This window comes from Cherax quadricarinatus, chromosome 88 (genome assembly GCF_038502225.1).
Source record: "Cherax quadricarinatus isolate ZL_2023a chromosome 88, ASM3850222v1, whole genome shotgun sequence".
Lineage (NCBI taxonomy): Eukaryota > Metazoa > Arthropoda > Malacostraca > Decapoda > Parastacidae > Cherax > Cherax quadricarinatus.
The window spans coordinates 2589981-2606309 of NC_091379.1; the positions used below are offsets into that span (position 1 = coordinate 2589981).

At 37.9% G+C, this 16329-nt stretch overlaps 1 protein-coding gene across 6 annotated transcripts in view; it reads right to left on the bottom strand.

Annotated features, from left to right (window-relative positions):
• Nucleotides 1–16329, bottom strand: part of na (sodium leak channel non-selective protein na) — a 56819-nt gene that overhangs the window by 13689 nt on the left and 26801 nt on the right. For 3 of the 6 annotated variants that reach the window (XM_070103851.1, XM_070103853.1, XM_070103850.1), the window contains 10 exons: nucleotides 11398–11531; nucleotides 9951–10116; nucleotides 8454–8648; nucleotides 6179–6396; nucleotides 5385–5456; nucleotides 4751–4974; nucleotides 3747–3883; nucleotides 2287–2423; nucleotides 1990–2140; nucleotides 722–841 (listed from right to left, as the gene is read on the bottom strand). In XM_070103851.1, coding sequence (XP_069959952.1) covers nucleotides 722–841; nucleotides 1990–2140; nucleotides 2287–2423; nucleotides 3747–3883; nucleotides 4751–4974; nucleotides 5385–5456; nucleotides 6179–6396; nucleotides 8454–8648; nucleotides 9951–10116; nucleotides 11398–11531 — 1554 coding nt within the window. Of the gene's footprint in view, nucleotides 1–721; nucleotides 842–1989; nucleotides 2158–2286; nucleotides 2424–3746; nucleotides 3884–4750; nucleotides 4975–5384; nucleotides 5457–6178; nucleotides 6397–8453; nucleotides 8649–9950; nucleotides 10117–11397; nucleotides 11532–16329 lie in introns of those variants that run through there. The other 3 variants (XR_011394492.1, XM_070103852.1, XM_070103854.1) reach the window with 3 other exon arrangements.

Genomic DNA, 16329 nt, shown 5'->3' on the forward strand with positions numbered 1-16329 from the left:
TTACCACCTCCCTTTCTTCCTCAACATTTAAAAGTTCCTCAAAATATTCTCGCCATCTACCTAATACCTCCCTCTCCCCATCTACTAACTCCCCTACTCTGTTTTTAACTGACAAATCCATACTTTCCCTAGGCTTTCTTAACTTGTTTAACTCACTCCAAAATGTTTTCTTATTTTCATTAAAATTTCTTTACAGTGCCTCTCCCACTATCATCTGCTCTCCTTTTGCACTCTCTCACCACTCTCTTCACCTTTCTTTTACTCTCCATATACTCTGCTTTTCTTATAAGAGTTTAACCAGGCTTAGGGAGGTCCTAAGAGTTCAGAGAATTAATAATATTATTACAGGCAGGCCCCATTCCACAGCATTTTGCTAATGCAGCAGTTAAATTATACCTATTCATTTATTGACTTGCTATAATAAATATATTTACCACTATTAGATAAGGACAAAAATATTTTAATGTGAGTAATGTGTGTACTGTATATGCATTTTTTATGCCTAGCTCTATTGTTCACTTTATATATGATAGTATAAACATGTTATCAGGCCTTTATATGCATTTGAAAGTGAAAAAAGGCGGCTATTTTTTCACTTTACGGTGATTTTCGCTTTATAGCAGTAGTCCAGAACCTAACCTGCTGTATAAGCAGGGCTCTCCTGTATTACAGTTTTGTTCCTGCAGTTCACAAAAGAGGGAACAAAGATGCAGAGCCATACCTTGGTCTCATTCTCCTTCTCCTTGTCTTGTATCTGAGTCTTCTTATCCTCATGAAGGCCAACCATCAGAGCATCATTAGTTTCTCGCAATCTGGCCAGTAAAGATGTTTGCTCCTTTTGCTGTAAAAACCAAAACTGTGCATGTATTAAAGCAATTTTCCTCTTCATAATGCATGTACATAATTTAGCAAAACCTCTTAAATATATATCAGATAATAACATTAGAGGAGCACAAAGGCATACTGGCCCATGTTAAGTAGGTCCCACTCACACCCCAAGGAACTGGAGGTATCCGGTAGCCCTTGTGGTTTAGCGCTTCTTTTTTATTATAATAATAATGGAGCTATCCGGCTTCCTTGGATTGATCACTAATGCCTTACAATCCCGAGGCACATTGACCTACAGGTTTGGCTCTTCCCCATTAATGTAGTAAAAATAATAGTACTATAATGCTGAAATACAGGCCAAGCCCAAATCTGAAGCAAAATTTATTATAATAAAGTAAATTCGAGCTTCTCCATAGGAACCAAAGAAACACATTTACCGTCATTTGTTTAACAACTATCTTGCTCGAAGTGTGTGGATATTACAGTTCATATTATAATTATTACTTTATTATTACAAACACTGGGAAGTGCTAAACCTGTAGACTTCATACAGCACTTAGGAAATGGGTGATTATCAAGTTGGATCAGAGGGAGGGGAAGGGGGTTCTCCAATACCTTGGATCAAGACCCCATTACCACCATCAAGTGTATTAAAACATATTTTAATGAAATACAAGAATGATGGGCTTTCAAAAAGTTATATTACAATAAACCCGGAGGATTATACAGCGCCTGGGGGGGGGGGGGATGTGGAAGGCATTCAGGCTTAATTCGGGGAACTGGAGCACAGATCCAATTCCCTAAATCAAGAGCCCCTCACCAACATCAAGGAACCTTCCTTGAGGGGTCAAAAAGTTATAACAATTAGTAATATATAAGAACTGGAATTAGTGCCTTCACTCTCAAGAAAGGTAATGATGTTGCAGTTCAGGTTATATGAATTGTGGGTGGGGATGTTGCAGTTCAGAGGGCCATTCAAATTGTGAAGTAAACACACTGCTGGCAGGACAGCTATCAGACAAGCAATGGTGAATGTTTTCTTCGAGTTACCCTACTTTTGTGCGGAAATGGCTAATGAAATTAAAAAGCAAAAAGAATTGGATCACGCTAGTTGAGGAGACCTCTCTTGCAACAATGACAGAGGTACAGTAACAAACGTACCGCTCGAATTCGCTTCAGGCAGTTGTCCAGCCAATTCCGAATTGTCTGCTTTGCAACTTCCTCTTCAATGATATATTCTAGTTCCTCTCGTGCCATCAATTCTTCAAGTTGCAGCGACTTGCGGATATCCACACTTCGATAAGAAAGCATGCTGGAAAATATCCACACCTGAATAAGAAAGCATACTGGGAAATATCCACACTTTGATGAAGCATACTGCAAAATAAATTTTGAGTGAAACTATTATATTTCAACAATATTTGTCAAATTCTAAGTGAATTACGTATTGTATCTTACTTGAGAACATCATGGAAGGTAACATCATCACCATTGTGAAGACGCTCTAGTTCATAACACATATGTTTGAACAACAATCTATCTTTCTCTGGGTCCACTTCTAATCTTCCTTTTAAAAGTCGCAGAATGAATTTTACCTGTAAACAAAAGATGTCAGAATTTACCTAATGTTCAAAATTATATTAAAAATTATTTACATAGGATTCCATAAAAGATTTATATAAAGATAGAAAGATATATTTTTTGGCACACTGGTCGTCTCCAACCAAGGTAGGGTGACCCGAAAAAGAAACACTTTCACCATCATTCACCCAATCACTGTCTTCCCAGAGGCATGCAGATACAACAGTTCAGATGCCCCTCCAAACTGCAAATAACTCCACCCCTCCTTCAGAGTGCAGGCACTACTTTCTGCCTCCAGGACTCGAGTCTGGTTAACCGGTTTCCCTGAATACCTTCACAAAATGTTACCTTGCTAACACTCCAACAGCTCATAAAGTCCCTAAAACCATTTGCCTCCACTCACTCCTATCTGACACACCTGCTGGATAGACTATTAGGTTAGTCCTCCCACATGCTCTTTTATAGGATAAAAGACTTTTTATAGAATCTAAACAAGACAGGTTAAGATTGAAGAATTAATGATTTTTACAATCACAGAAAAGTGTGCTGTATAATCCTACGTGTTTAGTGCTTCCCCCTTGATTATTATTATTATAATAATAATAATAATAATTGTAACTTTACTGGTGGTACTGACTTTGGACCTGCTGTAGCAGTCAGTGTATGCAGTGTGGCAGTTCCTTCTCATTATCTGCCCCTTGTGCATGGATCATTAAAAAAGAGATGTATTGAAGCCTTGGGTGGCAGAATGTTGAATAATAAACTTTATATACAATTTTTTCTGGGGTTAAACTTATTTATTTTAATAATGGGGAAGCACTAAACCCATTCTAGTCATCTAGTATCTAGGGAATAAGAGGCATTTTAATTAAATCCAAAGAGCCCCAGCAGCAGCATCAAGACATCTTTCTTGATGAATCCTGGGAACCAGTGCTGAGCCAGATGTCTGGAGCATAGCTTTATAACCCTCGTATATTATTCACCCTATTTAATGACACACTCAATGGAGAATTGGAGGAGAATCCTTCCTCCGTAAGATATGCATGTTGCACGATGTGACTAAAATGTCGGGGTGAAAGGGGTTAGTAATATCTTCTCCTGTATACATTACTAAATGTAAAAAGAAAAAAAACTTTCTTCTTTTTTGTGTCACCCTGCCTTGGTGGGAGATGGCAGCTGTTAAAAATTTAAATTTAATGCCAATTTCTATTACACTCCAATTTTCAGGAAAGTAACTCCCAAACTTTATAAGGTTCTACTGCATTCTCTTTCAATGTTATGATAAAAAAAATGATAATATTTTAAGCATTATAACAATCAAAAATGTTTATGCTCACCTTCCTGACTGGGATGACACCCCGCTGATTTACATCTACCACATTCCAGGTGTTTTGAAAGTTGCGTATATCAGCGTAAGACAGCAAAGCATCCTCTTCATTTGAGTAAAACAAGGAGAAGTTCTCCATGATGATAGCTGGAGAAAAGTCCAGTAAACTTCTGTTAGTGGCTGATAAGTAAGACACACATACAATGTTTCATCTGCACAGTAGGCTTCCTCAGTCAAATACACAGGAGCCAGCAGAAGCAGTGGAGATGCAAAGACAATGTAATCAGTCTGTCACACTCAAAGATATAGTTTTGAGATAGTTAGTCCCTCAGCCTGAAGAAGAGTTCTGATCCACTGCTGAGAACATTATTCCAGGCAGTGGAGCAGAACTCTTATCCAGGCTAAGGGACTGACCACCTCAAAACCATGTCTGAGTGTGAAGGACTAATTACATTATCCTTACATCTCTACTGTTTCTGATACCTCTTCTGTATTTAACTGAAGAAGCCTACTGTGTAACCAAAATGTTTCAGAATAAAGACACCTAACTGTTGCACATGTCTTACTTATCAACATGTCATATTTACATCTGTTGGTGGCTCTGGGGATCATTGCCCCCACAACTTGGTCTAAAATCAGGGTTCTTAAATTGAAATGGAAATATTATAGGAACAAACTAGAAACAATATACAGTGGACCCCCAGTTAACGATATTTTTTTCACTCCAGAATAAGGAATATTGTGAAGTAGATTAGTACATTTCTGACCCCCAAACATACACGTACAAATGCACTTGCATAAATACACTTACATAATTGGTCGCATTCGGAGGTGATCGTTATGCGGGGGTCCACTGTATTGCAAAAATAGTAACCCATTCCCTAAGTCATAATATTTTTTTCAAGTTATAACAGTAATCTTGTAAATATGTATTACTTAGCTCCCAAACCAATCCTCTCATAGATGTTACCTTGCTCTTCAAAATTTAGACAAAAGTAAACTTCTTATACTTACCAACAAGTAAGTTCAGTACAATATATGTTATAATAACATAAAAAGAACAGAAGAAGATGAGGGAACCAGTGAAGTTTCCACAGTCAGTTTCCCAGTAGTTATTGCCAGGAGTGCAGAACGGTGGTGCCACCATACAGTCGTGCATGATTTTGTTCCAGTCTTCTCCAGTCACAATGCGGAACAGCAGTGCAATGCCATTGGTGGCAGTCTGAAAGTTTGCTTGCCTGTTGATAATTTTTTAATTAGTTTTACTGATGACTTCAATGAAAATTATTTTCAATACATCAGCCATTTCCTACCAAAGTGGGAAAAAGTGAAGACAGTTGTAAGTCAGGTTGGGTGAGGAGAGGTAAGGATACAGCCAAGACCAGGTCAAGTCAAAATAGGAAAAGACAAAGCTAAGACTAGGTCAGGTCAAAAAAGGTAGACAGCCAAAACCAGACCAGGTAAAGAGGGGTAAAATGATAGCCAAGACCAGATCAGGTCAAAGAGGTAAACAGACAGCCAAAACCAGGTCTGGTTAAGGAGACAGCTAATGTCAGGTCAAATCAGGTGCATTCTTAATATTGGCATTTTCAAAAATGTAACAGGAATGGTAAGCACCAACAAAAACAAAAACAAGACTAATAATCACATTATGGATGTTATATTAACTCTCCAATTCAACAGCAGCACATTAGCAGAGGACCAGCTTATGGGGTGATATCTATCATAAGAGAAAAAAAATCATTGTTAGTGCTGATACTACCAATGCTGTTTTCTGTTCAATATACGTAAAACTTAACTTTTGAAGCACTCTAAGTTGATAAAACAATATACTATATACTGAGAGGAATGAATTAGCAAGATATAAATTATCACAGCTTCTTGTTATACAAACACTATAGTCCTCTAAGGCAAGACATGTAAACCATGGAAAGGGTGCAGTTTCAACCGATGGTGAGACGTAAAACTCCAGGCCAGTGTGCCAGCCACTCGGCCAGCTGGCTACAACACAGTGATTTGTTTGTAATTGTGTTATTTTGATTTTGTGAGTCATCAAGACATGTAAATTTAAATTCAAAATTAATTTTTCATTTTAAGTTAATGTATAAAATATGCAATAATTAGGACGTGCATAGGATACACAGTATTCTATTTTACTGAAAATAATTGGAGAAGGTGATTTCCTGTGTTTTGTAAGCAGAGTCAATCAAATTGTAATGATATGCTGGGTATAAGGACACGTGTAACTAATGCGATATTTTACTGTGACAACATTTCACTCTCCAGGAGCTTTTTCAAGTCTTTACAGCTTGACAAAGCTCCTGAACAGAGAAAGATTGCCACAATAAAATGTTGCATTAGTTTCACATGTCCTTACACCTAACAGAGTCATTCAAAGAGAATCTAACGATCACGTTACAAATAAATCACATTCAAACTTACCTTCCAATGCTTTCTCCATATTTGACTGTACCAAAGAGGATACACCCTGCTAAGGCATATGACAGGATGAGAAGAAACATTCCCATGATGATAAAGAAGCTTTTATACACAGATACACCCACAGTAAGCATCAACATTTTCAAGGTAGCGTGTTTCCCAGTAATAGTGAAGAACCTCAAGATGATCACCATGAAGCCAAACATATGAGATTCCTCAGTCTGTAAAAGACATTTCATCTTAATTAAGATGGATTTTAACATGAATTTTCTGAAACAAAATAATCAATTCTGAATACAGTATCTAATGGGCAACACTTGGGTATCTTTATCAGAGACTCTGCCACACAGTAGCTTCCTCAGTACAATAAAGAGAAGAATGGTTGAAGATCAGAAGGAGTTTGAGGTAATCAGTCCCTCAGCCTGGAGTCGATGCAATCAGTCCATCAATTTTGTCTGTTCTCTGAACATTTATCTACAAAGTATCTAATAAATAACTAAAAAAAGTATAATGAACAACTGATCTGTATACTTCAGCCCCAGAAGGGGGTCGAAATATACAGATCAATTAATTTTCTGAGTTTGTCTCTCCATGTGGGTTATTACTGAGCACAGTATCTAGTATTTTGAGTGAAACAAAATCCTGCCTACAAAATATTCTTTTAATTTCTTTATTTTTAACAGGCTGACCATCTCCCATAGAGGCAGGATAACCCAAAAAAAGAAACTTTTTCACCATCATTCACACTATCACTGCCTTGCCAGAGGAATGCATATATAAATAACAAAAAAAGGCATAATAATAATAATAATAATAAAGCAGCATAAGCAGAAGTATCAGCAGCATAAGCAGCAGCAGCAGCATAAGCAGCAGCAGCAGCAGCATAAGCAGCAGCAGCAGCATAAGCAGCAGCAGCATAAGCAGCAGCAGTAGCAGCAGCATAAGCAGCAGCATAAGCAGCAGCATAAGCAGCAGCAGCAGCAGCATAAGCAGCAGCAGTAGCAGCAGCATAAGCAGCAGCAGCATAAGCAGCAGCAGCAGCAGCATAAGCAGCAGCAGCATAAGCAGCAGCAGCAGCAGCATAAGCAGCAGCATAAGCAGCCTCAGCCTCCTCCTCCTCCTCCTCCTCCTCAGCCTCCTCCTCCTCCTCCTCCTCCTCAGCCTCCTCCTCCTCCTCCTCAGCCTCCTCCTCCTCCTCCTCAGCCTCCTCCTCCTCAGCCTCCTCCTCCTCCTCCTCAGCCTCCTCCTCCTCAGCCTCCTCCTCCTCCTCCTCAGCCTCCTCCTCCTCCTCCTCAGCCTCCTCCTCCTCCTCCTCCTCAGCCTCCTCCTCCTCCTCCTCCTCAGCCTCCTCCTCATCAGCCTCCTCCTCCTCATCCTCCTCCTCCTCCTCCTCAGCCTCCTCCTCCTCCTCCTCCTCCTCAGCCTCCTCCTCCTCCTCCCCCTCCTCCTCCTCCTCCTCCTCCTCCTCCTCCTCAGCCTCCTCCTCATCGTAAGCGCCTCTCTTCTATGTGCGGGTTATCTGTGCATGCACATATGACAGTTTAGACATCCCTCTAAACAGCAAATATCCCTAACACCTCAGAGTGTAGGCATCGTACTTCCCACTTCCAGGACTCGAGTCTGGCTAACCGGCACTTTTCATATTATCTACAGCGTATCTATAGCTGTGAAGAATATGTCATATCAGGATGGATCAATTGACAGCCAGCCAAATTCCCACCACAGGATGTGTGAAATCCATCACCTACCAACAGTGCTCTCTGCACCACTTTTCTATTGGAGCAGAACTTTAAATATCACAGAAATTATACCGGAGAAAATGATCTACAAATATATGAGGGAAAACAATTATTTATTACAGTAATACCCCTCATGGAAAGTTCCTTGATGTTGGTGAGGGGCTCTTGATTTAGGGAATTGGATCTGTGCTCCAGTTCCCCGAATTAAGCCTGAATGCCTTCCACATCCCCCCCCGGGCGCTGTATAATCCTACGGGTTTAGCACTTCCCCCTTGATTATAATAATAATAATATTACAATAATAATGAAAGCAAGGAGAAAATACAATTATAGGCACTTGCTTTTATTCTTGAAATTAATCATGCACATATATTGCTTGAGACAGGTAGACTGGAACTTCAGATACTTTAACATAACATTCGCTGTATAGCCCTTGTGGCTTAGCGCTTCTTTTTGATTATAATAATAATAATTAACATAACATTTAACTTATAATCTATTTATATAGTGACACTATTTCCTGCCCATTATATACTCACCTGTATGGTATAGTTGAGAATGATCCATATAACACCGAGAACAGTGACAAAAAGGTCGTAGCGATTACGTCTACTTTGCCAGTATCCTCGTGGAGTAAATGCAATTAGTTTCATGACCACTTCCATGACAAACACCAGATCTAACAGAGATGAGACAATTGCTAAGGATTTTGTTAGCTCCTCCTCTTTGTTCCACTGAAATGGAAAAATAATGAAAATTATGAGGAGAGAAAAGTTTTCACCCATAATACTGTGCAATAATTATTATTTTAATAATAAAATAGTAACAATAATAATAATAATAATAATAGAAGATACAATGAATGGGTATTCAGTTGGTGGTAGTCACGCACAACATCTTGGGCAGACTGAAACTAGGGCTAAGCAAGAAAAGTATTACAAGACTGCAGTCTTAATCTAACGGCTAAATACACCAAAATAAATTTAGAAAGTACTGTATGGTGTTTTTTTGGAGAAATTATATAAGGCAGATATAATAGACTAAAAAATATTAATGAAATAAGATCATTCAAAGGGTGTCTTATGATGATGGTTAAGGAGTTCTGATCTTTCCATAGCTTTGATCAAACCTTTCAACATTTGCTGAGGAATTAGACCTCTGACTTTGTGATGCAGACTTAAGGCTCAGGTTATTGCAGTAATCTTAGAATCACCAGCCAGAAGGTTTGAGCCCTGATTACTTTTTATCAATTTTATCACATACTGCATAGTCATATAATATGCAAAAGTTACAAGTTATGACTGCTTTACAATACAGTACTCATCATGACACAAGTCTCTGCTGCTGAGGAAAATAAGTGATCTACCTACCCATATTTTGTTTTTACCTCATAAGCCATCTCTTACGGCACAGGATGACCCCAAAGCTAGAGCTCACATTCAATCACTGTCCTGCCAGAAGTGAGCTGACATCACAAATCAGATTACCCTCAGATTGCAACATACCTATCCTTTCCTGAGAGTGCAGGCACTGAACCTTCCCACCTCCAGGACTCAAGTCCGGCTAACTGGTTTCCCTGAATCCCTTCATAAATGTTAACTTTCTCACACTCCATCAGTATGTTCATGAAAAACCACTTGTCCCTATTCACTCCTATGTAACACTCTCTCACAAGCTTGCTGGATGTTCAAGCCACAAACTCAAAGCCTCCTTTACCCCCTCCCTCCAACCATTCCTGGGATGACCCCTATCCTTTCTAAACTTCCATCTCAGATTTATACACCCTTTTCATCATCCTCTCTCTCTCTAGATGCCCAAACCACCTCAACACACTCCTTCTTTAGCCCACTGAAATATACCCTTAGCGACCCCACATCGCTGTTTAATTTCTATGCTCCAAATTATCTACCCGACAGTCACACTGCACATTTACCAAATAAATGAATTCCCTGCACCTTTTATACAACAATCAGTACTTGACTTTCAGTTGATACAATAACTGAAAAATTTACCAAAGTGAAGTCTATTATACTTACTGCTACACATAATAAACTACTGTTAATGATGACAGAAATGGCAACAAAACGCTTGAAGTAAATATTTTGTGTGATGTCATAAATGAAGGCTCGGAATGCTCGACCATCAGGGCGAGGAGGTAGGTGAAGAGGCTGAGCAATCTTCAACCTTTTCTTGAGATCACACCTGGTGGAAGCATTTATAAATATTAATTAATGGTGTAATGGCAGTAATTTCTAATGATGTCACAAGTACTACTATGAATTTCACAAGAAGGAATATTCCTAATGGTTGACTGGTTAACTGAGTTTAACATCTACCAACTACATAAGTCATTAAGGCTGCATGACACCTGCTGACCACCAGTCAAGAATACTTTAATCCCTAAAATAGGGAGTAAAATAAATTATCAGTGTACCAGTATATACACTAAAAAAGACACACCATGTACCAGTATACATACCAAGAGACATATACTGTGTACCAGCATATATACCAAGACACACACACTTGTCAGAGTATATAAAATTAATAAATTTTGTAGATCCATATAACTGAAGAATGAAATGCTTGTGCAACATTTGGGGATCTTTACTGAAGAAATATTTTGCTAGCCAGTGTCTTCTTCAGTCCAATACAGAGAATAACAGTGGAAGATGAGGAGGAGTTTGAAGTAATCAGTCCCTCAACTTGAAACATTTCCTCAGTAAAGTTTCCCAATGTTGCACAAGTGTCTCATTCTTCAACTTGTCAGTTTTCAAAACCATTTTCATCGCTCCATATAATTATTTGAATTTATTTTTAAAATAACACTCAGAGTTGTCTTTACAAGATTATAATCATAGTAGAACTAAGACCTGCATATTATGCTCAGCTCTTGGAATTATCTATTATTAAAACTACTTAATTCTAAAGCAAAATTTACAGATGTGGAGTTATTGTTACCTTGTGAGTTTAGTAAAAAAATACTGACAGGTAATGTAAAAAAATATAAATTCTGGTAAAAGTTAGACTAAAACAAATTAAATGAAGTCTAAGGGGTTAAATGTACAAAAGATTAAATTATTTATTTTAGTTTATTTTTTCTTTAGACCCGACAGCTGGGTTGGTAGTGCACTCAGCTCACACACTGAGATCCGTGGTTCGATCCCCGGTACAGGTGAAAACTTTGGGCATATTTCCTTAAGACACCTGCTGTCCCTGTTCACCTAGCAGTAAGTATGCACCTGGGTGTTAACCAACTGGTGTGGATTGCATCCTGGGGGCAAAATTAACCTAATTTACCCAAAATGCTCTGCATAACCAGGGGCTTTCTTTGTATATAGTATGTCACTGATGCCAGCTAGATCTATATAAGTTGTATCATGTACTTGTAGAAATAAAGATTATTATTATTAAGTGAAGATCATCATAACACAGGTGTTTGTGAATCAGGGACTCCCCTTACCCCTTGCTTCAGTGACTTACCATCTTCTCTGATCAACAGTCAGAAGGGCAGTTCCTTTATTCTCAGAGTAGTTCGCAATGACCACACCAACAAACAATGTGAGACCAATCATACAGCCAAGGAAGACAAATATGTGGATGTACACAGTGGATGCCTGTGGAGAATCAATCAAAAATTATAAAAAGTACTTGAGATCTAGTCAGTTTCCTGACAAATGGAAAACTTGAAGATGAATCATACTTTTCATATGCATTCTCACAAGAAAATATAAAAACAGTTGGTGAACCAAGCATTTCTCTACAGCACAAGCACAAAATTTTGTAGTTGTTGAGACTAGGAGCCTTGTGTTATTGCTGATTTTCCATCAGTAATAAGTAGCACTGCTCAAGCACAGCAACGAAGTGCATAAAACGTATAAAAACGTACTTACAAGAAAATGGTCTATATATCCTTTTTCAAATGCTCAACATTTCACAAACAGGTGAAATTATTTACAAACATTATCTCTCAGTCAACAGCAGGATTTTAAACTAACACCCTGGATCAAAGTACATAGTAATTATGCCATTCTAGCCGAGTGGTGTAAGTGCTACATATTTTGCTGCAGAGTGCGTAAGTTCGAATCCTGCTGTTGACTGAGAGATAATGTTTCTAACCTCTTTAAAATTTTGTTACAGAAATTTACAAGTGTTGAATAAATATCACAAATACCATAGTTGGAACAATTCACAACTAAGCCATAATTTCGAGGCAAAACTACAGACAGCATTTTTGTCAGACACTTGTGCAACACTTGGATATCTTTATGTAGAAATGTTCTGCCAACCAGTGGCTTCCTCAGTCCAATACAGAAGAGAATGGTTGAAGATCAGAAGGAGTTTGAAGTAATCCATCCCTCAGTGATGGACTGATCACATCAACTCCAGGTTGAGGGACTGATTACCCCAAACTCCTTCTGATCTTCAACCATTCTTATCTGTACTGCACTGAGGAAGCCACTGGTTGGCAAAACATTTCTTTAGTTAAGATACCCAAGTGTTGCACAAGTGTCTAATTCATCATCCTGTCACCTCTCTGAACCATTTATCTGCAACATTTTAGTCCATCTTGGACCATCATAAAGTCAACCTAATAATGTTGTAAGACACACCAAAAAGCCACCTAATGTTTCATCTCAAAACTGTATGTTATTTGAGACTGTCCAGTTGTTGTAGATACAGGCATAATCTGGAGTAGAGAAATACTGTAAGTGGAAAATAGAATGACAGAACTGTCTATTAGGTTTAAAGCCTATAAACTGCTCAAGGGTCATTAAAGGTGCAATTCACTAGTGCACCCCCAGTCAGGAATACTTTAATAATGAAATAAGAGATTATAATAAACTCTCAGTATACACCTACCATCCGACTTACGACCGAGTTCGGTTCCGAGAAACCGGTCGTAAGTCGAAATGGTCGTAAGTCGAACTTTACTACTGAATATCAACAAAACATTTTTGTAATGACTTTATTTTATTGTTTTATTTTGGTATTTCACATTTTACTTTACTTGTTATGCTGTTAGTACTGTATTTTATACTGTAAGGTTTAGGATAAACACTTTGTACAACACAAATAGTTGTTTATTTCCCAGAAATTTGGCATAAAAAACAAGGTCGTAAGTCGAGTGGTCGTAAGTCGAGCAGGTCATAAGTCGGATGGTAGGTGTATATACAGGAGGGCCCCGTTTTATTCTCTTGGGTTCCTGACCCCCGTGTGACGAGCAAAAACTGCTGGTGGAGAAAAAGAATGTTTTTTCATCGGTGAATTCTTCTGAAATGCCTGATAACATATTCACGCTATGATATAATAAGTCCTCAATACTGCTAGGCATAAAAATAACGGATAAAAAAGTGAAATAAATATACAGGTCATACAATACTTACCTTAAAACATGGTGCCTGTCGCCCTTCCCTTACACAAGTGCTGTGCAAAAATGAAGGAAAAGTGGTAAAAGCACCAAACATAATGAACAGTAGTTCAGTTGAAAGCCAACAAAAAAGCGGAACACCAAAGAGAGAGTGCCGAATAAGCAGGGCCCTCCTGTACACTGAGAGACGCATATCTTGGTATACATATATGCTCTCTAGAGAGAAGGAAGATGGGCACGATTTAACAGATGTCAATATAACCACAAGAGACCATGAATTCCAATCATCAAAAGGAAGAAATCAGGCTGGTCATCTGATACTATACATCATCTGGCTGTGTCTTCCAATTCTGGCTCTTCAACGTGTAGCAAGGGAATTGGTGTTCACCCAAGAACTAGAGGAAGCTGCCCAAAAACATTCATTTAACGTTTTCTTAAAATATGGAGTTTACAAAAACTGATTAACTGGACTTATTACTGGAGCTGAGAAGGGTAGTGTCTGCACTCTTAACCCTTTGACTGTCGCAGGCCCCTTTCTGAAACTGTCATTCTGTCTCAAAATTTTTGAATAAAAAAAAATATTTTTTCTTATGAAATGATAGAGAATCTTTTCCTGATGGTAATGACACCAAAAGTTCGAAATTTGGTTGAAAACCCATGGAATTATGCTCCCACGAAGTTAGCGGTCTCGGCCACATATACGTATCGGCGATTTCGCCAACTTTAAGCCCTGCTTTTAGCCAATTACGTTGTTCCAGTTGACCAAACTCATAGCTATTTCTTTAGAACTCCATTTTATCTATCAGTTGAGTACAAGAAACCGCCCATTTACCAATTTGAACTACCCAATAAAGTGGTCAGAAATTGACAATTTGGCCAATTTCACGCAAAATGAAAAAGATGCCAATTTCAAAATAGGGTCCAGAATAAACAAGGTAGACATTCTTGGCACTAAAATAACATATCCTCTGTTCATTAGTCACATCTCTAGGCCCCTCTTATATTACTATTGCTTTCTATTTTGATTTTTTATTCATACAAAAAAATACAAAATTTACTGTTATGCAGACTACTGCATTATTGTAAAAATGGTATAAATAATATCAGTGCACTAGTGAAAGAATATTAGACTCCCCAGTTGACGTGTATTGGACGTGTGGTGTGATTTACTTACTCCTGAACATTGGTGAAAATCGAACATTTCCGCTACTTTGAGCTCAGTTTCAAGGTCGTTTTCATCATGAAAGTAATGAAAATCATCTCTATTTCTGTAATATGTTTTCCATTTTATCATTTAAGACCATGAAAACGAGAATACAATGATAAATACTATACGAAAATACACCTCAAAGTCGGCATTTTAATCCAAAAAAACAGTCGGAGTTTTTTTTTTCTCATTACGCACTGTGTGCTGCAGGACTTTTTTTATGTGGTGCACACTGACCACACAGACCCATTCTCTTACATGTGGGCCTACCAGTTTTCTCCCGCTTGATTTGAAGCCGCTAGAATTATTGAGTATATATACGTCAGAAACAGTGGCGCGTAAGACGTATTTATACGGCATAAACAGTCAAAGGGTTAAGAAGGGGTGGGAATGTTGATTTTGAAATAAGTACACTACTGGAAAGCTGGCAGTTGAATGAATAATGGAATATGCATTTTCTTCTTTGGGTCACCCTGCCTTGGTGGAACATGCCTGTCAAGTTAAAAAATTAATTATCAACCCAACAGCCATCTATGAAATTGTTACTTTGTTAAAAATTAACTGAGGATGATATTTCCAACATACAGTTGGAGCAATACTGTTCCAGTTACACAATATTGTTGCATAGTCTGGAGCTGAACACTTCTCCTGGCTGAGGGACTGACCACCTCAAAAACTATTTCTCCAAAGTTGATGGACTGATTACATCATCTTCACTACCACACCTGCTGCCTCTGTATTTGACTGAAGAAGCCTATGTTGGCAAAATTTTTCAATCAATAAAAATACCCAACTTCTGCACATGTGTCTTACCCTTTAACTTGTCGGTATTATATGTGTACCATTTTCAATGTACATGTTGGACTTGCATTTACTATCCACAATCGCTCAATGTTCTTCAACTCAGCATACAGAAATATTTTGTTCACAAAACTCCAAATTTGTGACGCCACTCCACATATACACAACTTAAGATGTTTGTTTACAACATTTGTTAATCAATTTATAGACGTTAATAAACAGGGGAGTTAAATGACATTTATTTACTGTGTAGATTACCCAGGTAACTCTTATGACTTTGATTTTCATTTTAATTTATGAGTAATAATTATATGCACACCTAAATGTCTTTCACTCTTTAACAAACATTGTACCATGCTGAAAAAAGAATCTTTAATATAAAAACTGTTTGAGAGATGGTGCATTTACATGATTTTCTTCAAAAGAAAATTCTTATTGTTATGGGTTTTTCAATCCCTGATCCTTCATGATAAATAAACTTGCAGAAAAGAGTGAAGATGCTATTTTTCTTAACTAAACACATTATTTTTCCTTGTTTAAACTTCATTTTAATTCATTTAAACATTTGTAAATAATGAAGGTACATTTACTATGGAAACCCAAGAGAGAGCATTAGCTGTCTGTTAAACATGACATGCAATATTTCCAGGTAACTTGCTCTCTCTCTTTTTCTATATCTCAACTAAAAATAGTATGCAGTAGTCCCCCCGTATCTGTGGTTGATACGTTCCAAGACCTATTGCGAATGCCCAAAACTGTGGACAGTAGCGAACCCTAAATATATAAGTCGTTTTTTGTTAATGTGCATACAGATTTAATGCTTTTTCTATTTTAACTAAAACCTTATCAAGCACTGTAGACGTAACCTTTGCAGTCTGAGGTGCACAGCAAAACTAAACCAAATTTTTATTTCATTCTTCAGCGCCAAGAATAACTGAAACTGCATAAACAGAATCCTCGGATATGGGGGCTCTACTGTACTATGGTACTACACCTCAACACTACTGTAGACATACAGTCATCATGCTGACAAACA